At 37.1% G+C, this 22,425-nt stretch overlaps 2 protein-coding genes across 11 annotated transcripts in view; both read left to right on the top strand.

Annotated features, from left to right (window-relative positions):
- The window catches only part of rgs9b (regulator of G protein signaling 9b), a 36,318-nt gene extending 35,272 nt beyond the window's left edge, over positions 1–1,046 (top strand). For both annotated transcript variants that reach the window (XM_087275438.1, NM_200830.3), the window contains 1 exon segment: positions 324–1,046. In XM_087275438.1, the coding sequence (XP_087131564.1) occupies positions 324–480 (157 nt within the window). In that variant the 3' untranslated portion in view covers positions 481–1,046.
- Positions 1,047–1,519: 473 nt separating this feature from the next.
- Positions 1,520–22,425, top strand: part of mrtfab (myocardin related transcription factor Ab) — a 70,564-nt gene continuing 49,658 nt past the window's right edge. For 8 of the 9 annotated variants that reach the window (XM_087275143.1, XM_087275150.1, XM_087275144.1 and 5 more), the window contains exons 1-3: positions 1,520–1,616; positions 2,421–2,490; positions 16,095–16,293. In XM_087275143.1, coding sequence (XP_087131269.1) covers positions 16,170–16,293 — 124 coding nt within the window. In that variant the 5' untranslated portion in view covers positions 1,520–1,616; positions 2,421–2,490; positions 16,095–16,169. The remainder of the gene's footprint in view (positions 1,617–2,420; positions 2,491–16,094; positions 16,294–22,425) is intronic. The other variant, NM_001201558.2, reaches the window with a different exon arrangement.

The following is a 22,425-nucleotide window of genomic DNA, read 5'->3' on the forward strand; positions in this document are numbered from 1 at the left end:
TTTGGAACAAGTGGAGTATGAGTAAATGATGACCGTTTGAGTTTTCTTCTTCTGTTAAACATAAAATATGATATTTGGAAGAATGTTTGAAATCTGTTACCATTGTCTTTCAAATTGTTTGTTTTCCTACCATGAAAGTCAATGGTTACTGGTTTCCGATATTTTCAAAATATCTTTCTTTGTGTGTGTTCAGAAGAAATAACTCATGAAGGTTTCAGCAATTTTGAATGAACTATGCTTTTAAATGATGAACAGATACTTTTATTAGTGTTTGTACTTCACAATTTGACAGTACTTGAAAAATAACCTAACTTCTTTCACAGCTTTTTTCAAATCAAAGTTGACATCCCACCTGAATGCCGCATCTACCCCATCGATTCCGAAGACGAGGAGGACGACAGTCCCAATACAGCAAGAGGAGGTGTGAAAGAAATCATTTGCCCATGGGAAACTGTCACGAAACAAGATGGAACAGGATAACGAAACCAAATGGAAGTAGAAGGAAATACACTGAACCAACACTTGTTTCATAAATATTGTGTCTTGCAATCCCGAGAAGGCTGTGGTTAGTAATGTATAAAGTAACCTGGTCTCTAAATTGACATGTTTGTTATTTTTGATAGATTTTAGGTAGTGCCTAACGTTATTGTAGCCACTGAGATGATTTTGTTATAAAGTAAAAAGAAAAATGTAAATATATATACGTATTCTGATGTCACCATTCTTTTATGACTGAAGGGGCCTTATTTTAAGAGAATTTCTTTTGTTTATCTGTCATCAGTTTGTTTAGTGGTGTGAACAACAGATTTTGTACTTGGCTTGTTTATTGTTTTATATAGCTGCGAATCATGCATCAATGTGAATTGCTATGAGAAATGTTATTTTCATAGAAGTAAATTTAGTAAGGCAGTACAACAGAATGTAAATACACGTTTGCTGTCTGAATGTATAACCTTTAAAATGTTTACAGTTCACTTGAAAATGTGAATTTGTTCATGACTCATGTTTAAATTGTGTAAGTGCCTCAATAAATGATTTTAAAGTTACCTATTTTGATGCACAATTAGAACATTTCATTGTATATATTGTGTATATTTTATTTATTTTTTCATTCCTTTTAATTACAAAATATCCTAATGATGAAAACTGGGCGCCTTTTATTTTAAAATAAAGCTTTTAGTTCCATTTTCTAATTTTTATGGCAGGGTCTTACCATGAATATATATAGATACATAGCCTATATCTATGGGATTTTACAAACGTACATAAATGTAAAATTTACATACATTTAAATGTATTATTAGTATTTATTGTTTTATGATTTAATTATTTTTTATTAAACTATTTTTTTAACATTTATTATTTATTTATTTTCAAAACATTTATAAGAAATCACTAATTTTCTTAGCCATAGTTCCTCATTTGATCGTCATGTTGTTATTATTTTAGGGGACTTTTATTTTCAGGACGTGCTGTGAGAGCATCGAGTCATCGACTGGCTTCACCGTCCTCTGCGGTTGAACAGCAGAGAGTAGCCGGATGCCTCAGCACAGTTTTTTGAGTCGATGAACACCTTTATAAAGCCGAACGGTTGTTGTGTTTCACTTTTCGACTCGGTAAGTTATACATATCAAACATATTCGTACGTGACTCCCCTTTCGCGTGAAAAATGTAAAAACAGTATTACCAAGCAGCGGTGTTTGACAATTCATCCGCTTCTCGTGTATTGTTGCTCAGCGCACATTTCACTTGATCCACTAGTGTCTGTTACTACATACATGCAGCTGTCGCGACTAGGATCTGGCCTGCTATTCCTGGCATATTCAGCCTTGTTAAACATGACACGTTTGACGATTTTGCCAATGTATGAGCTTTCTAGCAGCACAAGAACATCATTTCCTGCCGTGTCGTATCAATGATGAAGAATGTGTAGCGACGAGCGATACTGAAAGTCCTCGGAAGGAATCGTGGTTTGTTTATAATCTGCGTTAAGCCAAATCACTGTCATAATGCAGTAAGTTTGATTATTATATTGTCAAATATAATATAGTGAGCTAGTGTCTGGACACACCTACTAAATATCCACAACACACGCGGATCTGACACTGGATTTCCATTTGATTGACAAGTTATCAATGTATATATATATATATATATATATATATATATATATATATATATATATATATATATATATATATATATATATATATATATATAATATGTATGGCAGAATTTAGGCAAGATCTTGAATGTTCGTGATCTGCTATAACAGATGCACGACCGATTATTACATAAGCATCTGCATTGACCGTTGCGCCAGTAACTTACCTCGCGTTATAATGGGAGACTGTGCATAGGTTATTTATTTGCATATATGCAAATTCTAATCACAAAATGACGGTCCTCTCTTTCATTAGTTCTTCAAGATGGTCTTGGACTTTGAGCGAAAATGAAGCGCAGTCTGTTTCTGTGGATCTCGTAGTTAAGGTAAGGACAGTCATTGTTTATGATATCATTAAGATCACTCTTTATTTTATTTTAAGGTACAATACTCGCTATTAACAAGAATAAATCATCCCTTTTGTTGACTTTATCTTTGCTAATTTATGATAAACTCAGAATCGCTGATCTGCTCCAGAAAGGGAGTGCCGATAAATATTATGTAATTCTGTCTGACTATAGGGGTATGGGGTTACCTGTATGCCTGTCAAGGTTTATGTGTTTTTAGCCATATTTCTGGCATTGAAGGTTAAAGGCAGGTGTAGATGTGCACAAGGAGGAATGTCAGAGAGCTTTATGTCTTCCATCTTGTCAAAGAAGCAGAGCTGAACACTGCATGTCTGAACACTGTTTCTCAAGTCGGAATGTTCTTGTAAATTATTCCAGCTATTGAATAAATACAATCTGCCATTGACTTTGTTTCCATGGACATATTTATTTGCATGCACATTTTGGGATACCTTTAAAAAAAATTAAGCCTTTGATCAAATCTGAAAGTTCGTTCATGAAAAATGTGCTCTGTATGTTGTAGCAGCACTTGCAAAAATGTTTAAATTAAATGTTTATCATTGATATTTATTATGTTATATTTGATTTTATATTTTTATCAATCAATTTAATAGTCATTTTAATGTTGTTTATTACTGACTGGATTTTGTTTAACTTTCCATTATATCTTTATTTTATATTCCCAATTTTTACAGTCATATTTTGGCATATTGAATGAGAAAGCCAATCCTTGGATAAAATCTAAAAAGTCTTATGAGGAATGTGTGCTGCTCATTGACACTATTCTGCAATGTGAAAGTTAGCTTTTTTCAGCAATTGTTTTAGAACTTATTATTCGTTTGCTTGTAGGGAAACTACAGGCAATAATAAATGGCAATAATCAGTCAAACTACTTGCTCTACAAACTACTGTTAATAATGATACATAGAAATAAATATAATATAATAAGAAAATATACATTTGCACCATCAGTACTGCAGAATAACATGCTGTGAAAAATCAATGGAGGTTAATGATACTGGAAGTGTTGAGTCAAGAAGGTTTGAATGTCTGCACCCACTCATACGTGAAACAATAAGATAAGTTGAGGACATTATCACAGCATCGTGCAAGTGCAAAAAAGGCTAATAATGAAATTAATATTTTAATTATTATTTAAAATAATTTTTCTATTGTTTATTGAGATTTTTAAAATTTTAATGATCATTTTTTTTATCTTCCCAGTATTTGGATGCAATTTATCATTTTTCAGCTATAGTCTTATATACAACTTTATAAAATGCTGATTGCAATGTAGGCAAAGGGCTAGTTTAAGATTCTGATTTTATGATAACCTTGAATAAAAAATCACGGTATCCAGAATTGTGACAACTGTTTTAAAATATATTCTTTTTAAATGTCTGTGTAAAAAATAACAACTTTCCCCATTGTACTTGATACATTTTTTTTTGAAAAATTTAAAATATTTTGGCTTTTAAAAAACATTTCAGGCTACATAAATATCATAAATTATTGACTTCTGCTGTCAAACACAGATTTCTTTACAGCTTACTCCACTGCACTGTTTAGGTCTGTGGCATGCTGGGATGTTGATATGTAAATGTTTTTTTTTTTTCAGATGTTTTCTGAATCGTGGGCTTTTGCAGTAGCTGTTTATGTGGATCCAATTTTTAAGCTGGAGATAAAAAATAAATTAAACATAAACAATAAAAAAACATCGATATTAGTATAACGGTACAATAAAACGGTATAACAGAAAGTTTTTGACTTTTCCAAACCACGGTAAACCTTAAAAACAGTTATCAGAAGATAATGCCAATCAGAAGATAAAATCTAAAAAGTCTTATGAACTTAAAATCTGTGCTGCATTTGAAGTGTATGTTGTTTTAATATGATAACAGTAATACTTTATTCACATAGTAAATTGTATAACTGAATTAGAGTTGCAAGATATTGTAATGTCAGTTTTTTTCCCAATATTTTAATTTTAGTGATTTATATTGAAATATTTTAACAAAAAAATTGAATAGCTCAATGAATACTCTTATAGTTTTTTGGAATGATTTTGTAAAGGGCATGCAGAAAATATATTAATCTACCAGCACAGATAAATAAAATAAAATAATAATAATAATAATAATAATCAATGTACAATAAAAGTTTCATAGTCTTCAATGTGTAAATAATTATATAGAATTAATCTTTGTTAAAGCTACAGAATTTAATTATTCCTTGAAAGCCGAAAGCTTTAAACTTGCTTAAAATGCTTAGTCACAGGCTTTAAAAACACATGCAACTGATAAACTTGAAATGTATTATTTGTAAACAGAAATGACTCTACAATTTTCATGCCTTCTGAATTGTTGTACCTGGTCAACTATAATCCTGATTCCACATTGCAGATCCTGCGATTGAAGATTCACACATTGTGATATCGATGCCAAAAGATTTATTGTGCAGCCCTACTAACCAGCATGTAACTCAACAGATTATTTGATTATTATCTATAGATTATTTCAAAGCAGCAGGAGTAAATTTAGATTTAAAGCAAAAAAAAAAACTTGATAAAATTTCTTTTTTGCAACGCTTTTAATTAATTTAATTTCAATGAAGAGAGTTCGATGAGGTTATATTGGTAATGCGTTTATTTATTTTTTCATCATAGCTGAAAAAATAGTTTTACTAAACAAAGGACACAGCAGCCTTCAGTGGCTCTTGAAACTGTTCGCTAATGGTTAGGCCTAGAGTTATAGGAAAACATTTAAATAGTCTCTAAAGGCTTGTCATATATTAGGTAACCGCTCAACAGGATGTTATTTCTTCTTTCTACTCCACCTCTCTTCTCAGGGGATGTCGGAATGAGATTGACGTATTGATAGACTCTGGATGCTCATGAGCTCATAATGAAGAATGCATCAGCTAACAAGATGGACGATGCTACCTTACACAAAGCCAAAACTTAACCTTTTAGCTAGACATTGATTTTGGTTAAAATCAGCCATTAAATCATCTGTCACCACCACGCTGTTGATGTCAGTAGATGTGCAGCATTACCTCACAAATGGAGAATGGCATAATGTGCGTATGTAAATGCCATCTCCACAGTTTCAATCTGCTCAGAGTGACCATCACTGTGCTCGTAGTCAGATGATACTTTTAAGTTGTTTTTAATGGCACATCGGAAAATGCATTTAATGCTCCATATGAAGAATTTACAGCTACAGGGAGTTTTCTAGATGTCTTTTGGGGATTGTGCCAGCCTTTTCTGAGTAATGCATTCTGCCCAACTGTTGAGATAAAGAGGGAAAAGGACAGTGAAAGCGAGAAAAAATAAAGATCAGAATCACAAATTTGTAGATGTGGACAGATGGACTGATTAAAGATTAAGCAAAAATGTGTGTGCACAGTGCACCCTTTTTAAGAGATAGATGACTATTAAATAATATTCAAAAAATTGTCATTATAATCTCACACTTTAGTCAATCCAGACCAATTTATGAACATAAGCATTATATTTTGAAAAATATGGCGAAAGCTTATTTTCATAAAGTTGCTATAAAAAGAGGATTTTCATATTTAAGAAATATTGTAAAAATACAAATCCTTTGTTGGATTTCAAGATTTCTGAAATAATGCAAATTAATAGTTCTAAATAATTTTAATGTACTTAGTAAAAAATAAATAATAGTTTAGTTTTGTGTGTAAAAATACTCCTGAGCAGTATTGAGGGTAACGCGTTAGAAGTAACATGAGTTACTTGATAATGTTTCTTAAGTAACAGGTAAAGTAACACATTACTTTTAAAAAATACTGCCTCTTCACAATAGGAGTGATTTTCTAGTTGCCTGTCACTTTGGGTGGCAATCTGCTCTAAATGCAGATCTGTGTAGGTCTACAGCACAGAGAATACAACCGCCCCTGGGCAGGCTGAGAGGATCACATGAGCTCTACTGGTGCTCCTATTGCCTGTCGCTTAAGAAAGTCGCTTTTCATTTGCATAAAGTTGGGGATTCTCATCTTTGAGAATCGCTTGACACACCCACCTGGTCGCCAATGGTTGCTGTCACTCGAGTAGGTGGAGGTCGCCAGAAGTTGCTCACTTTCTTTTTAAATAAATGGTCGCTTGCTGATTTTCTTCTGCCTGTTGATTGTAGTGTAAATGAGGCTTAAGTAATAATATTTGAGTTGCTTTTTTGAAAATGTAATGCAATTTAATTTTAAAAATAAATTGCTGAATTAAAATTAAAGTAGTGACAGTGAATCACGTAGTCATGGAGAGAATGTGTTCATTATTTTGAACACATCGTTGAACAGGAAAAGGGGGTTGTCTCAATGGACAGTGATTTTACTTAAGACAAATAAAACATAAGTAACAAACTTGTTGCTTTAAAAGTTCAATAATCTGCATTTACGACACGTATAGCTGTGATGCTGTAATGCATTACTTGCCATGGAGTAACTCAATATTCTAAAGTAATTTTCCCCAGCACTAATCCCAAGTTTCTTATTGATTAACATTTTTTTGTTTAAATGTGAGGTTTGTTTAAAAATTCACCATCGATTTAAAAATAATAATAATAATTTATGCATGATAAATGTCACGTATGACTGATTCAATGCATCCTTGCTGAATAAAATCATGATCTGCTTTTAAAAATAATCTACTAACTCTTTATTTTTAGACAATAATGTATTGTAAGGAATATTTCAACATTTGAAAATGAATCTCAAAATAGTAATATGATAACTATAACTGTTAAGGTACATTATTATAAGGTACATTATTAGTCTTTATTTTTAACTAACATGCAAAGGAGAGCAGATTTGTAGAACTAACTATCCATTATGAGCATTTGAATTCCGTATAATCCGTTTCTGCTAAAACTTTTTGCACTCACAGATCCGATGGGCAAACAATCAGTCTTTGTTCTATCCACCAAGAAAAAAGGAAAAGCCAAAGCATTTTCCAGAAATTTTCTAAATGACTTGCTGCTGCAGGCTTTGACTTCTCAATCTGATGTTGTTTGAAATGCTTGTGTAAATCACTGCCTCCAGTCATATTGGAAGACACTGAGAATGTGTGAGTTGCAGTGTTAGTTGCACAAAGCTTCACCTGCCTGAACTTGTAGTGTTTGTGCTGTACAGAAGGTGTAACACACCCACAGTGGTTTCACTGGTTTAAGTAAGCGGGTGTGTAATATAGGTTAATAAGACATGCAAGGCACAGTTTTATTTTCTTGTTGCTTAAAACATTTTCTCATGGAAGTTAATTTCAGAATTGACTATCTGAAATCAGTTTTTATATAATGTTGAATAGGTCATACAAGACCTAGTTCCCCTTCATAAGGGAACTCCTACGTGTGTCTGTATAAACAGACTTAGGAAGTGCTATAGACGACCAATCACTTCTGACGATATGAAAACGGGACAATAAAATGCCAATTGAATTGGCGGAGCTTAGCTCCACAGCTGAAACTGATGAGCCAATTAGGGCTATATCTGTTGGCTGTTGGACTCAGCTCATCAGAATTGTTGCTTCAGAAATCTGAGGCTGAAGAACCTTTCTGCTGAGCTGACTTTCAATGCTGAAGAAAGCATTTCCTTCAACATTGCGGGAGAAGATGTTTTAGCGACGGTTGAGCTGGGTTTCCCGTCCCCTTGGCGTTTCGCTAGTGATCTAAAAGAGCAGTTTCTACAAAGAGCAGAATTCCCTAAGAGAGCACACGGTCGTGTTGCGCATCTTTTTAAAGATGTCCTTTCGACCATGCTTTTCTGGATGCGGTGGTTTCCTCGCCCGGATGACAGGCACGAGTTTTGCGTCACATGTTTGGGGGTCCAACATGTTGATGCGGTGCTCGCGGACAGTTCTTGCCCGCATTGTGATTGCTTGACTGTTGCACATCGGCGAGCTCTTTTATTAGGGCAAGTCACCCCTGCTGCTCCCTGCCAAGCGGTTAGCACTCTGGCAGGCCTGAGGGTTACAGTGGGGGCTATTCCTTCAACTTCGGGCCTGCGGCCCCCTCGCTCCTCTTCAGTGCGTTCTGTCTCTGCTTCGAGTGCGAGCGCTGGTCCATCCTCCGGCTTGGCCACGCTTTCGTTAGATGACACTTGGGACGTTATGTCCATCGCTGCATCGGAGGGCGGGTTGACATGCTCCGATGAAGATCCGGACCCCCTGCCAGCCTCCGGGGCTGTCAGTGAGGTTTCTGACCTGAAGTCGGACATGTTAGCTAGAGCTGTGAACCTACACTAGTCTCACGGTTCGTTTACGATTATCATGCCATCGATTAGGGCTGTGCAATTAATCGAAAATCCGATTTCGATTTTGGCTTTTAACGATTATAAAAAACCATTAATCGAGATAAACAATTATTTCATCATGTACCGCCCCCTTTCCAGTTTACACGTGTGAAAACTCTTTGCCTCTGCAAAGCTCAGTTCCACGTGAAAATAACTAAAAGCATGTGCTGTTATGTAACTTTTGTAGCACGGGATGCGCATCATTCATATTTTTAAAAGCGCAAAAGAGCACGTGCTGTTGTGTGAGTGCGCGCCGTGCTTAGCCTCGGACAGGTAGCGTGTGTGTATTTCCGCGTGCGCCGCGCTTAGCCTCGAACAGCAGAGCACACACACACACATCTAACGCGTTCTTATTGTGAGCGCTTTAATAGTCAAATACATGCACATTTTTGTTTAGTGATTATTCATATTAAACCCTCAATTGTGTAATAAACTAACAAGTTGAGAATCAAAAGACATGTGAAAGAGAAACCATTTCAGACTCAGAGCCGCACTATTCTTAAAGTGACAGCGTGCGATATTCCTGCTGCTGCCGCCGACTGTTTTTATCATTAATCAATAGTAAAATCAAAAATACAGTGAAGATGCTTAAAGAACAGTTTAAACATAACAGATTTAATAACTCATTTCTAATAACTGATTTCTTTTATCTTTGCTATGATGACAGTACATTATATTTTACTAGATGTTTTTCAAGATACTAGTATTCAGCTTAAAGTGACATTCAAAGGCTTAATTAGGGTAAATAGACAAGTCATTGTATAACAGTAGTTTCTTCTGCGGACAATCAAACATATATATTGCTTAAAGTGGCTAATAATGTTGAGCTATTAAATAGGTTTCAAAATATTGAAACCTGCTTTTATTCTAGCTGAAATAAAACATAAACCTTTCTCCAGAAGAAAAAAAAATATAGGAAATACTGTAAAAAAAAAAAAAAAAAAAAACTCTGTTAAACATCATTTGGGAAATATTTATATATAAAAATAAATTCAGGAGGATGAATAATTTTGACTTCAACTGATAATCATTTTGAATAATCGTGATTACAATTATGATCAAAATAATCGTGATTATGATTTTTCCCATAATCGAGCAGCCCTACCAATGATTCGGTTCAATGCGATATCTCAGTGCATCACAGTGCATTGACTGTGCTTTTCATGCACAGTTTTATATTTTCTTCACAGCACCAATTCTTGCAATAAATTGTAACAATATATTTATTTATATACTATTTGTATTACAATTTTGTCATTTAATACAAACAGTCAGATATATGAACTGTACCTTTAAATAACATCAGCATTTAGCAAATAATATAAACAAATATAATTATCCAGCTCGCTTTCTGATCCTTGTCTAGTTCTTTTACACCCCTTTGATTGGTCACACCCTCAACAAAAATGGTCGTGATGGGCTCTTGCACGCTGCGCTCTTCACAGATGAGTGATACTGATAAGCGGCAGGTGGCAGCGGCGATCACAGCTGATCCATAAAAGACACGGTGGAGAAAACTCTGCAGACACGCGCTTGTGTCTATATCTAGAATTAATGCTGTAAAACAGCCGAGAGGAGAAGAAAAGTCATGCCAGCAGGTCAAATAGGCCACAGTGAGAGAGAGATAAAGAGAAATGGAGTACTTTCATTCTCTTAATCGCAGTGAAATAGGTGCTTCTACTATAAATGTCACTGAAAGAATGATCCAACAAACACACACAGTGAAATTGTGCAAAGTTTATGAGTTTTAAGTCGTTGGAGTGTTGTAAATACTCACACTGGCCTTCCTCGCGACAGAGTGCATGTAAGATAAATGACGTCAGTACATAACCGGTTATGATTATTACTGAATCGATACCGAATTGTCCGCGTCTGCATCTCGGTGCACCGAAGAAACAATTAATTTTGACACCCCTAATGTTAGCAGTGTTATTTCAGGCTGCTTTGGCCATGGGACTGGAGATGGTTTGTCCCCCAGAACCGCGGCCGGACTGCTTAGACGAATGCTTCGTGGGGGCAAAGCCGAAGCCTTCTAGACCCCACGTCCTCTTCTTCCCGGAGGTACACAGGGAGCTCACGCAGGCATGGAGGGCCCCTTTTTTTGCCCGGCTCTCGTGCGCTCCCGCTCTCACATCCCTCGATGGCAGAACGACCTGGGTATATGAGGCAATTCTCCGGGTGGAGTGTGCTATCGCGGTCAATCTCTGTCCATGGGGCCGCACCAATCGGAAAGATTCCCCCAAACTCCCTTCCAAAGCGTGCAGGTTATCTGAGTCTTTCATGGTCAGAGCCTACACTACTGGTTGCCAGGCCGCCTCCGTTCTGCATGCTATGGCCACCTATCAACGTAACCAAGCCGAGAAGCTGCCACCTTTGGCTGAGCTTGGCTGATATAAGTAACGTTGAAAAAGCTTGCTTTCTTAACGCTCCCATATCCCAGGCTGGCTTGGTCGGCGACACTGCCCTTTTCTCTGGTTTGCGTTTGATGGACGAACGTGTCAATACAAAGTCCTCCCCTTCGGGCTCTCTCTGTCTCCGCGGGTCAAGCTTGCGGAGGGTGCTCTAGCGCCACTGTGGCTCGCGGGCATCCGCATACTCAACTATCCCACTGTCTGGATCATTCTAGCCTCGTCCTGCGATCAGTTGAATATGTACAGAGATAAAGTGCTTCGGCACCTCGACCAGTTGGGGTTTCAGGTCAACCGAGAGAAAAGCAAACTTTGCCCTGTGCTGAGGATCTCTTATCTCGGGCTGGAGCTGGATTCGGTTGCTATGGTTTTGCGCCTCTCCGAGGAGCGCGCCAGGCTGATGCTTTCCTGTGTAAACTAGCTTCACAGGAAGATAGTGGCCCCACTGAAATGTTTTTAAAATCTCCTAGGGCATATGGCATCCTTAGCCGCGGTTATGCCGCTCTGTTTGCTTCATATGAGACCACTTCAGCGTTGGCTTCACGATCGAGTCCCCAGACGGGCATAGCGTGCGGGTATGCACCTGGTGCACATCACTCCGCTGTGTGTCCGCACCCTCAGCCCCTGGACGGATCTGGCTTTTATACGGGCCGGAGTGCCCCTAGGGCTAGTATCCAGGCATGTTGTCGTAACGACAGATGCCTCCAGCACGGGTTGGGGGGGCGTGTACAACGAGCATGCAGCCGCAGGTTCGTGGTCCGGACCCCGCCTGCATTGGCATATCAACTGCCTAGAGCTGTTGGCAGTGTATCTGGCTCTTTGCCACTTTTTACCGGTACTGGAGCAGAAACATGTGCTGGTCAGGACGTACAGCATGGCGATGGTGGCTTATATCAACTGTATAGGGGGTATATGCTTCCGCCACATGTCTCAGCTCAACCGTGCAGCCGATGTGCTCTCACGGCAGCTAGTGTCCCGAGGAGAGTGGAGACTCTATCCAAATTCAGTCCAGCTGATATGGGCGCGCTTCGGGGAAGCCCAGATCGATCTGTTTGCTTCCATTGAGAACGCACATTGCCAGCTGTTTTATGCCCTGACTGAGGCCCCCCTCGGCAAGAATGCACTGGCTCACAGCTGGTCAGGCTAGAGAATCCTCTAAGAGGCATGCCTACGCCCTGAAGTGGAGTTTATTCTATGAGTGGTGCGCTTCTCGCTGAGAAGACCCCCGAACTTGCCAGACTAGCATTGTGTTATCCTTCCTTCAGGATAAGCTGGAGCGAAGGCTGTCACCCTCCACACTGAATTTTTACGTGGCAATCTCCGCTCATCATGACGCGGTGGATGGCAACACGCTTTGGAAGCATGATCTAATCATCTGATTCCTCAGAGGTGCGTGGCGGTTAAATCCGTCCCGCCCCCCCTCTCATGCCCTCTTGGGATATCTTAATAGTCCTAGCGTGTCTGCAAAGTGATTCGTTCGAGCCACTCGATTCGGTATCACGCAAAATTCTGTCATTAAAGATAGCTCTGCTAATCTCATTGGCGTCATTTAAGAGAGTTGTGGATCTGGAGGCATTTTCGGTCAGTGAATCGTATCTTGAATTCAGGCCCAGTTACTATCACGTTGTCCAGAGAAACCAGCCTGACTATGTGCCCAAGGTTCCTACCACCCCATTTAAAGATCAGGTGGTGAATCTGCAAGCGCTGCCTTCGGAGGAGGCAGGCTCAACTCACTCACTGCTTTGTCCCATTTATGCTTTGTACCTTTATGTGGAACGAACGCATAATGTTAGATCATGTGAACAGCTTTTAATCTGTTACAGTGGTCGGCAGAAAGGAAGTGCCGTATCAAAACAAAGGTTGGCTCACTGGTTAGTTGATGCCATCGCCCTTGCTTCTCAATGCCAGGGCGTGAGAGAGCACTCTACTTGAGTGGTCGCTTTCTCATGGGTGTTATCACGCGGTGCCTCTCTCACAGATATCTGCAGAGCTGCGGGTTGGGCAACACCTAACGCATTCGCGAGGTTCTATAATTTTTGAGTGGACCCAGTTTCCTACCGGTTATTGGGTAACCCCAATAAATCGGGGGGAAATTAAGCTTGGTGTCACAAACTCTTGCTGCGCCATGCTCCCTAACCCGGAGATGCGTTTGATTTATTTATTTATTTTCTACTCTACTAGTAAGTTTCCCTTCTCAGGCGAACCCTAGAGAGTTCCTCCGAGGCCCTCAGCATTGACTCGGCGGAGGAGTTTGGGCTTGGCAAACTACACATCAGGAGTGTGATGGGCTTTGGCTGCTGTGGTGCTTTCCATACAGTCTCCGTAGGAGTTCCCTAAAGAAGGAGAATTTCCTGGTTATGTACTTAACCCACGTTCCCCGAATAGGGAACGGAGACGTGTGTCTCCACTGCCACAGCACCTGAGTCTCCAGCTGGGAGCTGAGCGATCGGCTCTTTAGCAGGCAAAATTCTGATGAGCTGACTCCAACAGCCGACTGATAAAGCCCTAATTGGCTCATCAGTTTCAGCTGTAAAGCTAAGGTCCGCCAACTCAATTAGTATTTCATTGGCCCATTTTAATATCTTTTGAAGTGATCGGTTGTCTAAAGCACTCCCAAAGCCTGTTTATACAAACACACGTCTCCGTTCCCTATTCGAGGAACGTGGGTTACGTACGTAACTAGGACGTTTTGTCTAAAGATGAAGTGTATGTTCGGGAATTACATATTTTATTTTATTTTTATCACAAGTACATTCTTTCAGAGAATTGTTTCATTCAATTTTACCAAAAACAGTTATAGAATTTTTATTATATGTTAAATTAAAAATGTTTTGTTTTATTGCCATTTGTTTTCCTTCTAGCATAGCCTTGACGTGGCATTAAAATTAGAGCTGAATAAAAAATTTATTGTGCTGTATGCTCTACATACAACTGTACGCTACCTGACAAAAGTCTTGTCGTCAATCCCAGATATAAGAGCAACAAATAGTAACTTGACTTTAGTTGATTATTTGTGTAAAAAAAAAAAGTAGATTTTTTTTTTCTGATAAATCATCTGTGGAATTGTATGTCAATTATCACAAATACTGCAGAAGACCTGTTGGAACTTGCATGGACCCAAGATTCTCACAGAAGTCAGCCAAGTTTGGTGAAGGAAAAATCATGGTTTGGGGTTACATTCAGTATAAGGGTATGTGAGACATCTGTAGAGTGGATGACAACACCAACAGCCTACTTTGCCTTTCATATAAGACACTTATGATCAAAGTCAAGTTATTATTTGTTGTTTTTAAAACTTGGATAGGCGACAAGACTTTTGTCAGGTTGTGTACTCTGCTTGCATCCACTTCCTTACAAATACCACTCAAACCAAAAAAGAAAAAGGATACAAAAGGTTTTAGTGAATTACAAGAGTGTTTATAGTAAGCTGTGTTTATGTTTATAAAAACCAACTTATAGACGCAGTCGAATGCACATGTGCTCTGCCTTGTGAAAGTTTGAGTGTACTCTTAAAAACAAAACTTGGCTCGATTCAAGAAAGAATAGCGATTGATTTTGAAATTTTGAGTTGATTACCTTTTCCTCAGAACAGATTTTAACCAAAGCTCCAATTTAACTATATAACTTAAAGTTCCATTCAAAAGTACAAGTACAAAATGCATACTAGTACAAAATGCATACAAATTCTTCACAGTCTAGAACAGAGATGCCCAAACTAGGGCCTGCCGACCAAAGTTGGCCCATGGTAACCTTGGATTTGGCCCACCATTCCATCTGAGAAGAGAGGGAGAATGATTCAAATTTAGTGTAACCTTTCATTTGTTTGTTAAGTTACGAAAAAGCTAACTGAAATTAAGTTTCAATTAAAATGCTGTAATTTAGTTTAAAATGTACATACTGTTACCCAAGAGACAGAGGACAATGCAGAGACTTGGGTCAGCGAATCAAGGCAGTCAGATTCTGTTTGACTAGTTTATTTAGCATTGAACTCCACTATGTTATAAATGTGATTGTTTTTTATTGCAATAAGTTCTAATTTAAAAAGTTATACTGTATTATTATAGTTAATACGATTCAAGGTGATGTTTACTATTTATTTTTTTAAATTATGAAATTAATTAGTAAATTACCTATGGCAAATTTAATGTGAAATAGTTTGATATATTTATCTTCGGCCCACAGTTTTCAATGATATTTAGTTTTTGGCCCTTCATAATATAAAGTTTGGTGCCTGGTTTAGAAAATTAAGAAATTTAGAAGAAAATGCATAATGATAAAACTACAGATCACAAAAGTACACATGTCCATAGTTTTAATAAAGAAATGAAATTCTCCCATATATCAACTTTCTTATGATCGCCATTCATTTTGGTTAACATTTTTTCGTATAACACATTCTTAAACATGAATACCATCCATAATTTAAGTGTAGAGCATTGAATGTCTGTCCCAAACCTCAATATTATACGTGCTGCTATAGTTATATGAGCAGTTATAAGGGAGACACATCATTCGTAATATGTGGGACCTCAGTTTTATCACCTAAATGACATTCTGGGTGAGAGAGGAATATTAAATCCCAGGCATCTACCTAAATATCTTAACACCAAAATGGGTTCCCAAAAGGGTTGACTCTTTGTACAAGCAAAGCTCTAATTAAAATAAACAAAATGACTAGTAGAATAATAAAGAACAATGTGTTGTCTTTATTTGTGTTCCTTCAAAATATAATTCTGCTCAGATGCATAGGCTCAGTGAAAGACAGTATTTTCACTCTACAAAGCCTTTGATGCCCTTTTATATCAGATGCTAAGTTTGCCTGTGGTGTTTTCCAGATTCTAATTCAGCCTCATCTCTGTAATTAACCTGTCACAGGTCTGACTGCTTCACCTACCTGTCACCCTGGCAGAGCAGGAAGCTCAGCGTGTGGAGGAGCTCAGCCCTGGCAGCATGGTGTCTGCTGTGGGGAGCGGCCCCGTGCCCAGTCCTCAGAGCGAGGCTGTGACCAGTGAGATGCAGGAACTCTCTCTGCAATCTGTCCCGAGCCTGCTGCCATTGAAGGAACGCAAAAATGGTGAGTTAACTGCACAGTAAGACTTGTTTGTTAGGAAATGTCCTAAGGCTTGGCTTTTAAATGTATAACTTAATTAAACAAAAAACTAGATATAGTGAGGTGGTTTTGTTCTCATCACAATTTATCCATCTATTGAGTTTATGGTTTATGTAAGTTTTGGACATGAAAACATGAACATGAAAAACAATGCTAAGTCTGTTATTAGTCTTTGTTTTGGTCTGAAAATCCACCCACTGCCATTTTACGCAGTTATGTTTTGGCACCTCAGGTTGCCTTCTTTTAAGACACTGTATTTTATTTTAGTTTTAAGGACTTTTTCAATATATGTGCCTTTGGCCGAAAAAGTGACCTCCAGCAGCCTCTAAAATGAGACACAGATTCATGAGGTGTTTTTTTATTTACAAAACTATACATGTATTACAAATGTAAAAGTTAGCTGAGCAGCTTACAGTCAAAGTTCCTTCAATGAAAGTCTGTTCACTTGTCTGCCATTTTTACAATGCCCAAGACCAAAGTCCTGTCTAAATGAATGGGGGAATTCTGAAATCTCAAAAACTGCTCACTAAACTCTCAATTAAATTACCTTTTTTAAAAACTGACCTGGCCCATTATTGTTGTTGTCTAAGCCCTAATTACGGTTACATTTTACATTGACAAAAATTTTCTGTTTGTTCCTACTGTGCAAAGTTGCCTCAACACCAAACTCATTTATGGATTTTCACTAGTAATCAGAGGACACTGTTAGAAACACTTTAAGGATGGAGACAAAACCTGAGCAAATACTCGAAAACACAGACAAGCAAATCTTTACAGATCCTTTGGCCACAAAGGATGTAGATATAAAGACTGACAGTTGGCTATTTCGACTGGAAGGCAGGACTTTCTTCGCTGTGGAGGCCATACTGAGTGTTGCACTTTATCCCATTCATAGTAATGCCAGTGAACCATCTTTTTATATCTATAGCCTTTGCTTCAGGCTTACAAACTCCTTCCTGATGATATCGACGTTTGTGTGACAGAGGAGGCACGAGGGTGAAAAATTCCTATCCAACATTTTAAATTCGTTCTACAATAATTAGTTCGACCAGTTGATGTCAATCCTACATACTGCACCTTTTAAAAGGAAACAGAGAATTAACAAAATGACCTTGAACAGACTATGAATATCCCCAAAACGTGTCTTTTCATTGCGATATTACAGAATGCAGAATGGGAATACAAAGAGAAAAGAATCATGAGGAACAAAACAAAGTCAAACTCGAGATTTGACCACAGATATGCAATGTTACATTAAAACACCAAGCGTAATTTTAGTTTCAAAACAGAGATAAATCAAACGAAAACCTAAATGTTCTTCTTACATCACTATATAATTTTGTTTGTAGAGTAACCATGTCAAACCAAAGCTTTTCCTTGGTGGTCTGTGTCATTTTTGTAACAGCATGCAGTTTCACTTTTGAAAATTTGAGACAGCCTTGGTTGACTGTGCTTATGCTGACATCTTTAGGTCCTTTTAAAGTAGGGCTGTGCAATTAATCGAAAATCCGATTTCGATTTTGGCTTCAAACGATTATGAAAAGGCATTAATCGAGATAAACGATTATTGCATCATATACTGCCCCATTTTCAGCTGAACACATGTGTTGCTCTTAAAAGCGCGAAATAGCGCGTGCTTATGTGTGTGTGCAGCCAGAAGCATGCGGCCGGTCAGCATTCGGTCTCATTCGCACACTGAGACGAGCAGAGGAGCGCAGACATCTAAAGTCATCTTAACGTGAGCGCTTTAATGGTCAAATCGGTGTCAAAACGTGGTGTTTAGAGATTATTCATGTTAACCCTCATTTGTGTAATAAACAAACGAGTTGAAGATCAAAAAAAGGCTTTTAAAAACCATTAAAGAGACAGTGCACTATTCTTGCTGCAGCCTTTTTTTATCATTATTAAACAAAACGAGAAAATCTCTCTCTGCTCTTGACTGAAGGATTTTTGTTGCTAAAGTGTTTTTCTTACAGTGAAGATGCTTAAAGCACAGTTTATTTAATATTTTTAGTCTATTGTATTTATTTCTTTTTCCATTGCAGGGTGGAAAATAACTGTATATATGAAGTTGAAGTCAGAATTATTAGCCCTCCTGAATATTAGCAACCATTTTCCTCCCCAATTTCTGTTTAATGGAAAGAAGTTTTTTTTTAAACTTATTTCTGAACATAATAGTTTTGATATCTCATTTCTAATTACTGATTTCTTTTATCTATGCTATGATGACAGTACATAATTTTCTAGATATTTTTCAAAATACAAGCATTTAGATTAAATTGACATTCAAAGGCTTCATTAGGCAAGTCATGTTGTGTAACAGTAGTTTCTTCTGCAGACAATCAAAAATATATTGCTTAAGTGGGCTAATAATATTGACCTTAAAATGGGTTTCAAAATATTTAAATAATATTCCTTGCTTTGTTAAACATCATTTTGGAAATATTTATTAAAAAAAAAAACAATTCTCATGAGCGCTAATAATTTTGACTTCAAATGATGATCGTTTTGAATAATCGTGATTACAACTATGACCAAAATAATAATGATTATGATTTTGTTGCATTTATTCTTAATTAGTTGAATTAGAATTTGCCTAGATAGATTTTTAGCTTTTTTTGACTTTATGAATAATTGCGTTTGCATTGATGGACAACATAATGGTCTGTTTTTGTAAACATTTGCCTTGGATACACAGTTAAAAGGCAATGATTAGCCCTTATGTGAAATATTAACTTTTATTTCTTGTTTCAATATTACCCAAGTGCTGTTGTAATGAAGAGACATTAATGATTTGAAGCTTGTGTTTATTTTTAATTGATTAATTGTTTTATTTTTTTAGGGCGACTATTTTACCATCGCCAACCTTTTGACTAATTCTTGCTCTTTTCTGTATTATTATTGGTCCTTGTCCCTGCCAAATAAATATGAAAATAAATTAATTAATAAATAAAAAGAAGAACAAATTTCTTAACACATTTATTTTGTCTTTGTCTTGATGGCAGTACATGATAAATGTTGTTAATTTATTAAGCCAATAATTTTACCTTCAGCTGTATAAAATGTAGCCTAAATTAATTAAATACATTTGCAGAATGAGCTTACAATAAAGTACAATAGCAGAAAAAAAACTTGTTTAATGAAGATAAAGGTCCTCGATTATTAAAAATGTTAATTAAATGAAAGTTCATTAAAAATAGAATGTTCCTATTCAGTTTATTTTTTCTGAAACCCAAATCCTGCAAAATGTGCACTCTTTTTGTGCATATCCAAATGTAGGACCATTAACATGATTAATGTCATAATTAGATGTGTTATATCACTTAGTTTTATAAATTCGATAATTTGACAAAATAATTAAATTCCCAACTTAAATTATGTTGTACTCTAATCTGTTCTAGACTATTTCATTTGCCACTAGCTAATTTAATTAAAACATCGGTAGAATTTAGCGCTGCAGAGTTGTTGCACAGAAACAGAATGTTGAGCAGCAAACAAATGTTACATTTCTATATGTGCAGAAACATGCAAGTCTCAACTGCTTTACAACAGGAGACAGAGTATGTGTTGCGCAATTGCCTAATTATTTCAGCTGCTTCTGGTACCACTGAGGAACAGTTGAGATGGTGTGTGTCAAGAGAAAGATGAAACAGTGTTGTTTTTTTTGTTGGCACTAATCAGATTATTTATATTCAAAAGGTGGGTGTCAAAAACATACAAATGTTTTTGTAACTACGGGCTGTTATTTTTATTTTTCTGTTTACTATGTCACTTTAAATGCTGACTTGTTAGTTAAAATATTTTTTTTGTCATGTACTCTAAGGCTACATCTACAATAAAAACTTTTAATAACACTCTAAATCCAACTGCCTTTTCCAATCGTTATCTAAAAGTTTTCCATTCACACTGAAAAAGCTTTTGTCCCTCTACTACGCATGTTTTAAGTAAATGATTACCTTTTTGACAGATCGCAACAACATGTTGAGAAAAAGCACGAAGGTTTTTACTGTAAATGGACTAACAGTGAGGGGAAGCACTTCACCTCAGATGTTATTTGTTATTTTGTTTTTATATACATTTATATTGCAGCCTCTTACGATTTAACCAATTACAATGTTTTAAATTGCAATTGAGATTTGATTTCTATCAATTTCACAGCCCTAGTTTAAAATAAATCATTCTGTGAGATGATTCTGTAGTTTTGTGTTTATTAGTCATGTTAAATAATTTGAATTCTATTTGTATAGTTTCCACAAGAGAACACTCTTTACTACTGATCACAAAACTGTGTTTTCCTGACAACATTTGCATGAGAATCGCAGCTTTTGATCATTTGCCATCTCCATTTCATTTCAATTTCAAAAAATTGTATACGTGCACCTTTTTAAAAAATGTAACTACAAGTCTGGACAACACAGAACGCTAAATCTGTGATTGGTCAGCTTTATAGCGGTGACAAGTGTAGGTGGTGCAGAAGCCATAGTAAAGAGCGAAGGCTTTGTGTTCCAGATTATCCAATTTGGATAAGATACGATTTCATTGCCTAAAAATGCTGTCTCACTTTGGACAGAAGGTCAAAATGGAGAAAAAATTGAATAGAGATGTCAAAATTAGCGCATTACCGCATGTAATTAATTTGAAATATTTAACACGTAAAAAAAATTAACGCAGTTGCAGTTTTTTTTTTTCCTGTTGTGGCCGACGTGATTTTTACGTGCAAAGAAATATGGATAAGGTCAAAGAAGCACTTTTAGAAGGAAAGTTTCAGTATAAATCAATTAATGGACTGCTGGAAGATGTTGTTTTAGTGGGATTTGATATTGCATGGCGACCAGGAAAAACCTCAGCATTTCTTGACTTGATTGGTCCTTTAAAGTAATCAAAAATTGCTGTTTACATGGTAGACATGGAGAGACAGTGATAGAGCCAAATTCATTGGATAGGGATAATTGGGAGGCCATGATCGTATGGGCCGATAGAGGGACATTGGCCAGGACACCGGGGTTATACCCCTACTCTTTCACGAGAAGTGCCATAGGATTTTTAATGACCACAGAGAGTCAGGACCTTGGTTTAACATCTCATCCGAAAGACGGCGCCCATTGACAGTGTAGTGTCCCCTTCACTTTTACTGGGGCATTAGGACTTACACAGACCGCAGGTTGAGCACCCCCTGCTGGCCTCTCTAACACCACTTCCAACAGCAGCCTAGTTTTTCCCAAGTGCTCTCCCATCCAGGTACTGACCAGGCTCAGTCCTGCTTAGCTTCAGTGAGTAACAGGTCTTGGGCTGCAGGGTGATATGGCTGTGGCGAATCATTCGCCAGTTAGTTAGCGTTTGGCCGGCGGCTTGCAGGAATTATATTTATTACTAAGCCACACTTACATGCTATTTCAGAGCGAATATTCAGACTAGCATGGTAAACAGTATAGAAAGTCTGTCATTGTTCAAAAATTAACCAATGTGAATATAAAAGCAACTTCAGCTCAATAAAGCAGGTTAGGCGGAATAGCCCTATTTACTAATGCTTTGTTGTTAAACTAAATATAAATCTACAACATTGATGCTGTTAAAAGCCCTTATAAAACTGAAAATCGTCGCATCAGTCTTTCACCAGGAGATTTCAGTGGCTGAACAACACATCTGTGCATATAAGTCATTCATAACACAACACAATATATCATTAGCTTAGCCTTACTAAAATAGTTTTAAAACAGAAAATTACCTGTCTAACAGTAATACTTCAATCGTGGTGTCATTCAAAAGTTTCAATTCAGCATTTGATTTTACCGCGTCTGTGATTGTCTCGTGAATGCGTGGCGCTCATGCAGGCGGGCATGCGCGAATGGCGGATCTGCGTGAACAGATGCGCAGAAGTCCGAATCTACATTTGCTGACAGACTGTTTGAGCTACCTATCAGAATAATGGGAGATGTCGGCCCGACAATATTTAATTGGATGAACATTTTTTAGTTTTATGCCTTACCCCGAATATAAAAATGCATATAAACACATTAAGATCATTTACTTTAATCATTACTATTGGACTGTAAAGAGATTTTCAACCAGCACAACAAAACATGTTTCTGAATACAA

The sequence above is a fragment of the Danio rerio genome, chromosome 12, assembly GCF_052040795.2.
Source record: "Danio rerio strain M-AB ecotype USA chromosome 12, GRCz13ab, whole genome shotgun sequence".
NCBI lineage: Eukaryota > Metazoa > Chordata > Actinopteri > Cypriniformes > Danionidae > Danio > Danio rerio.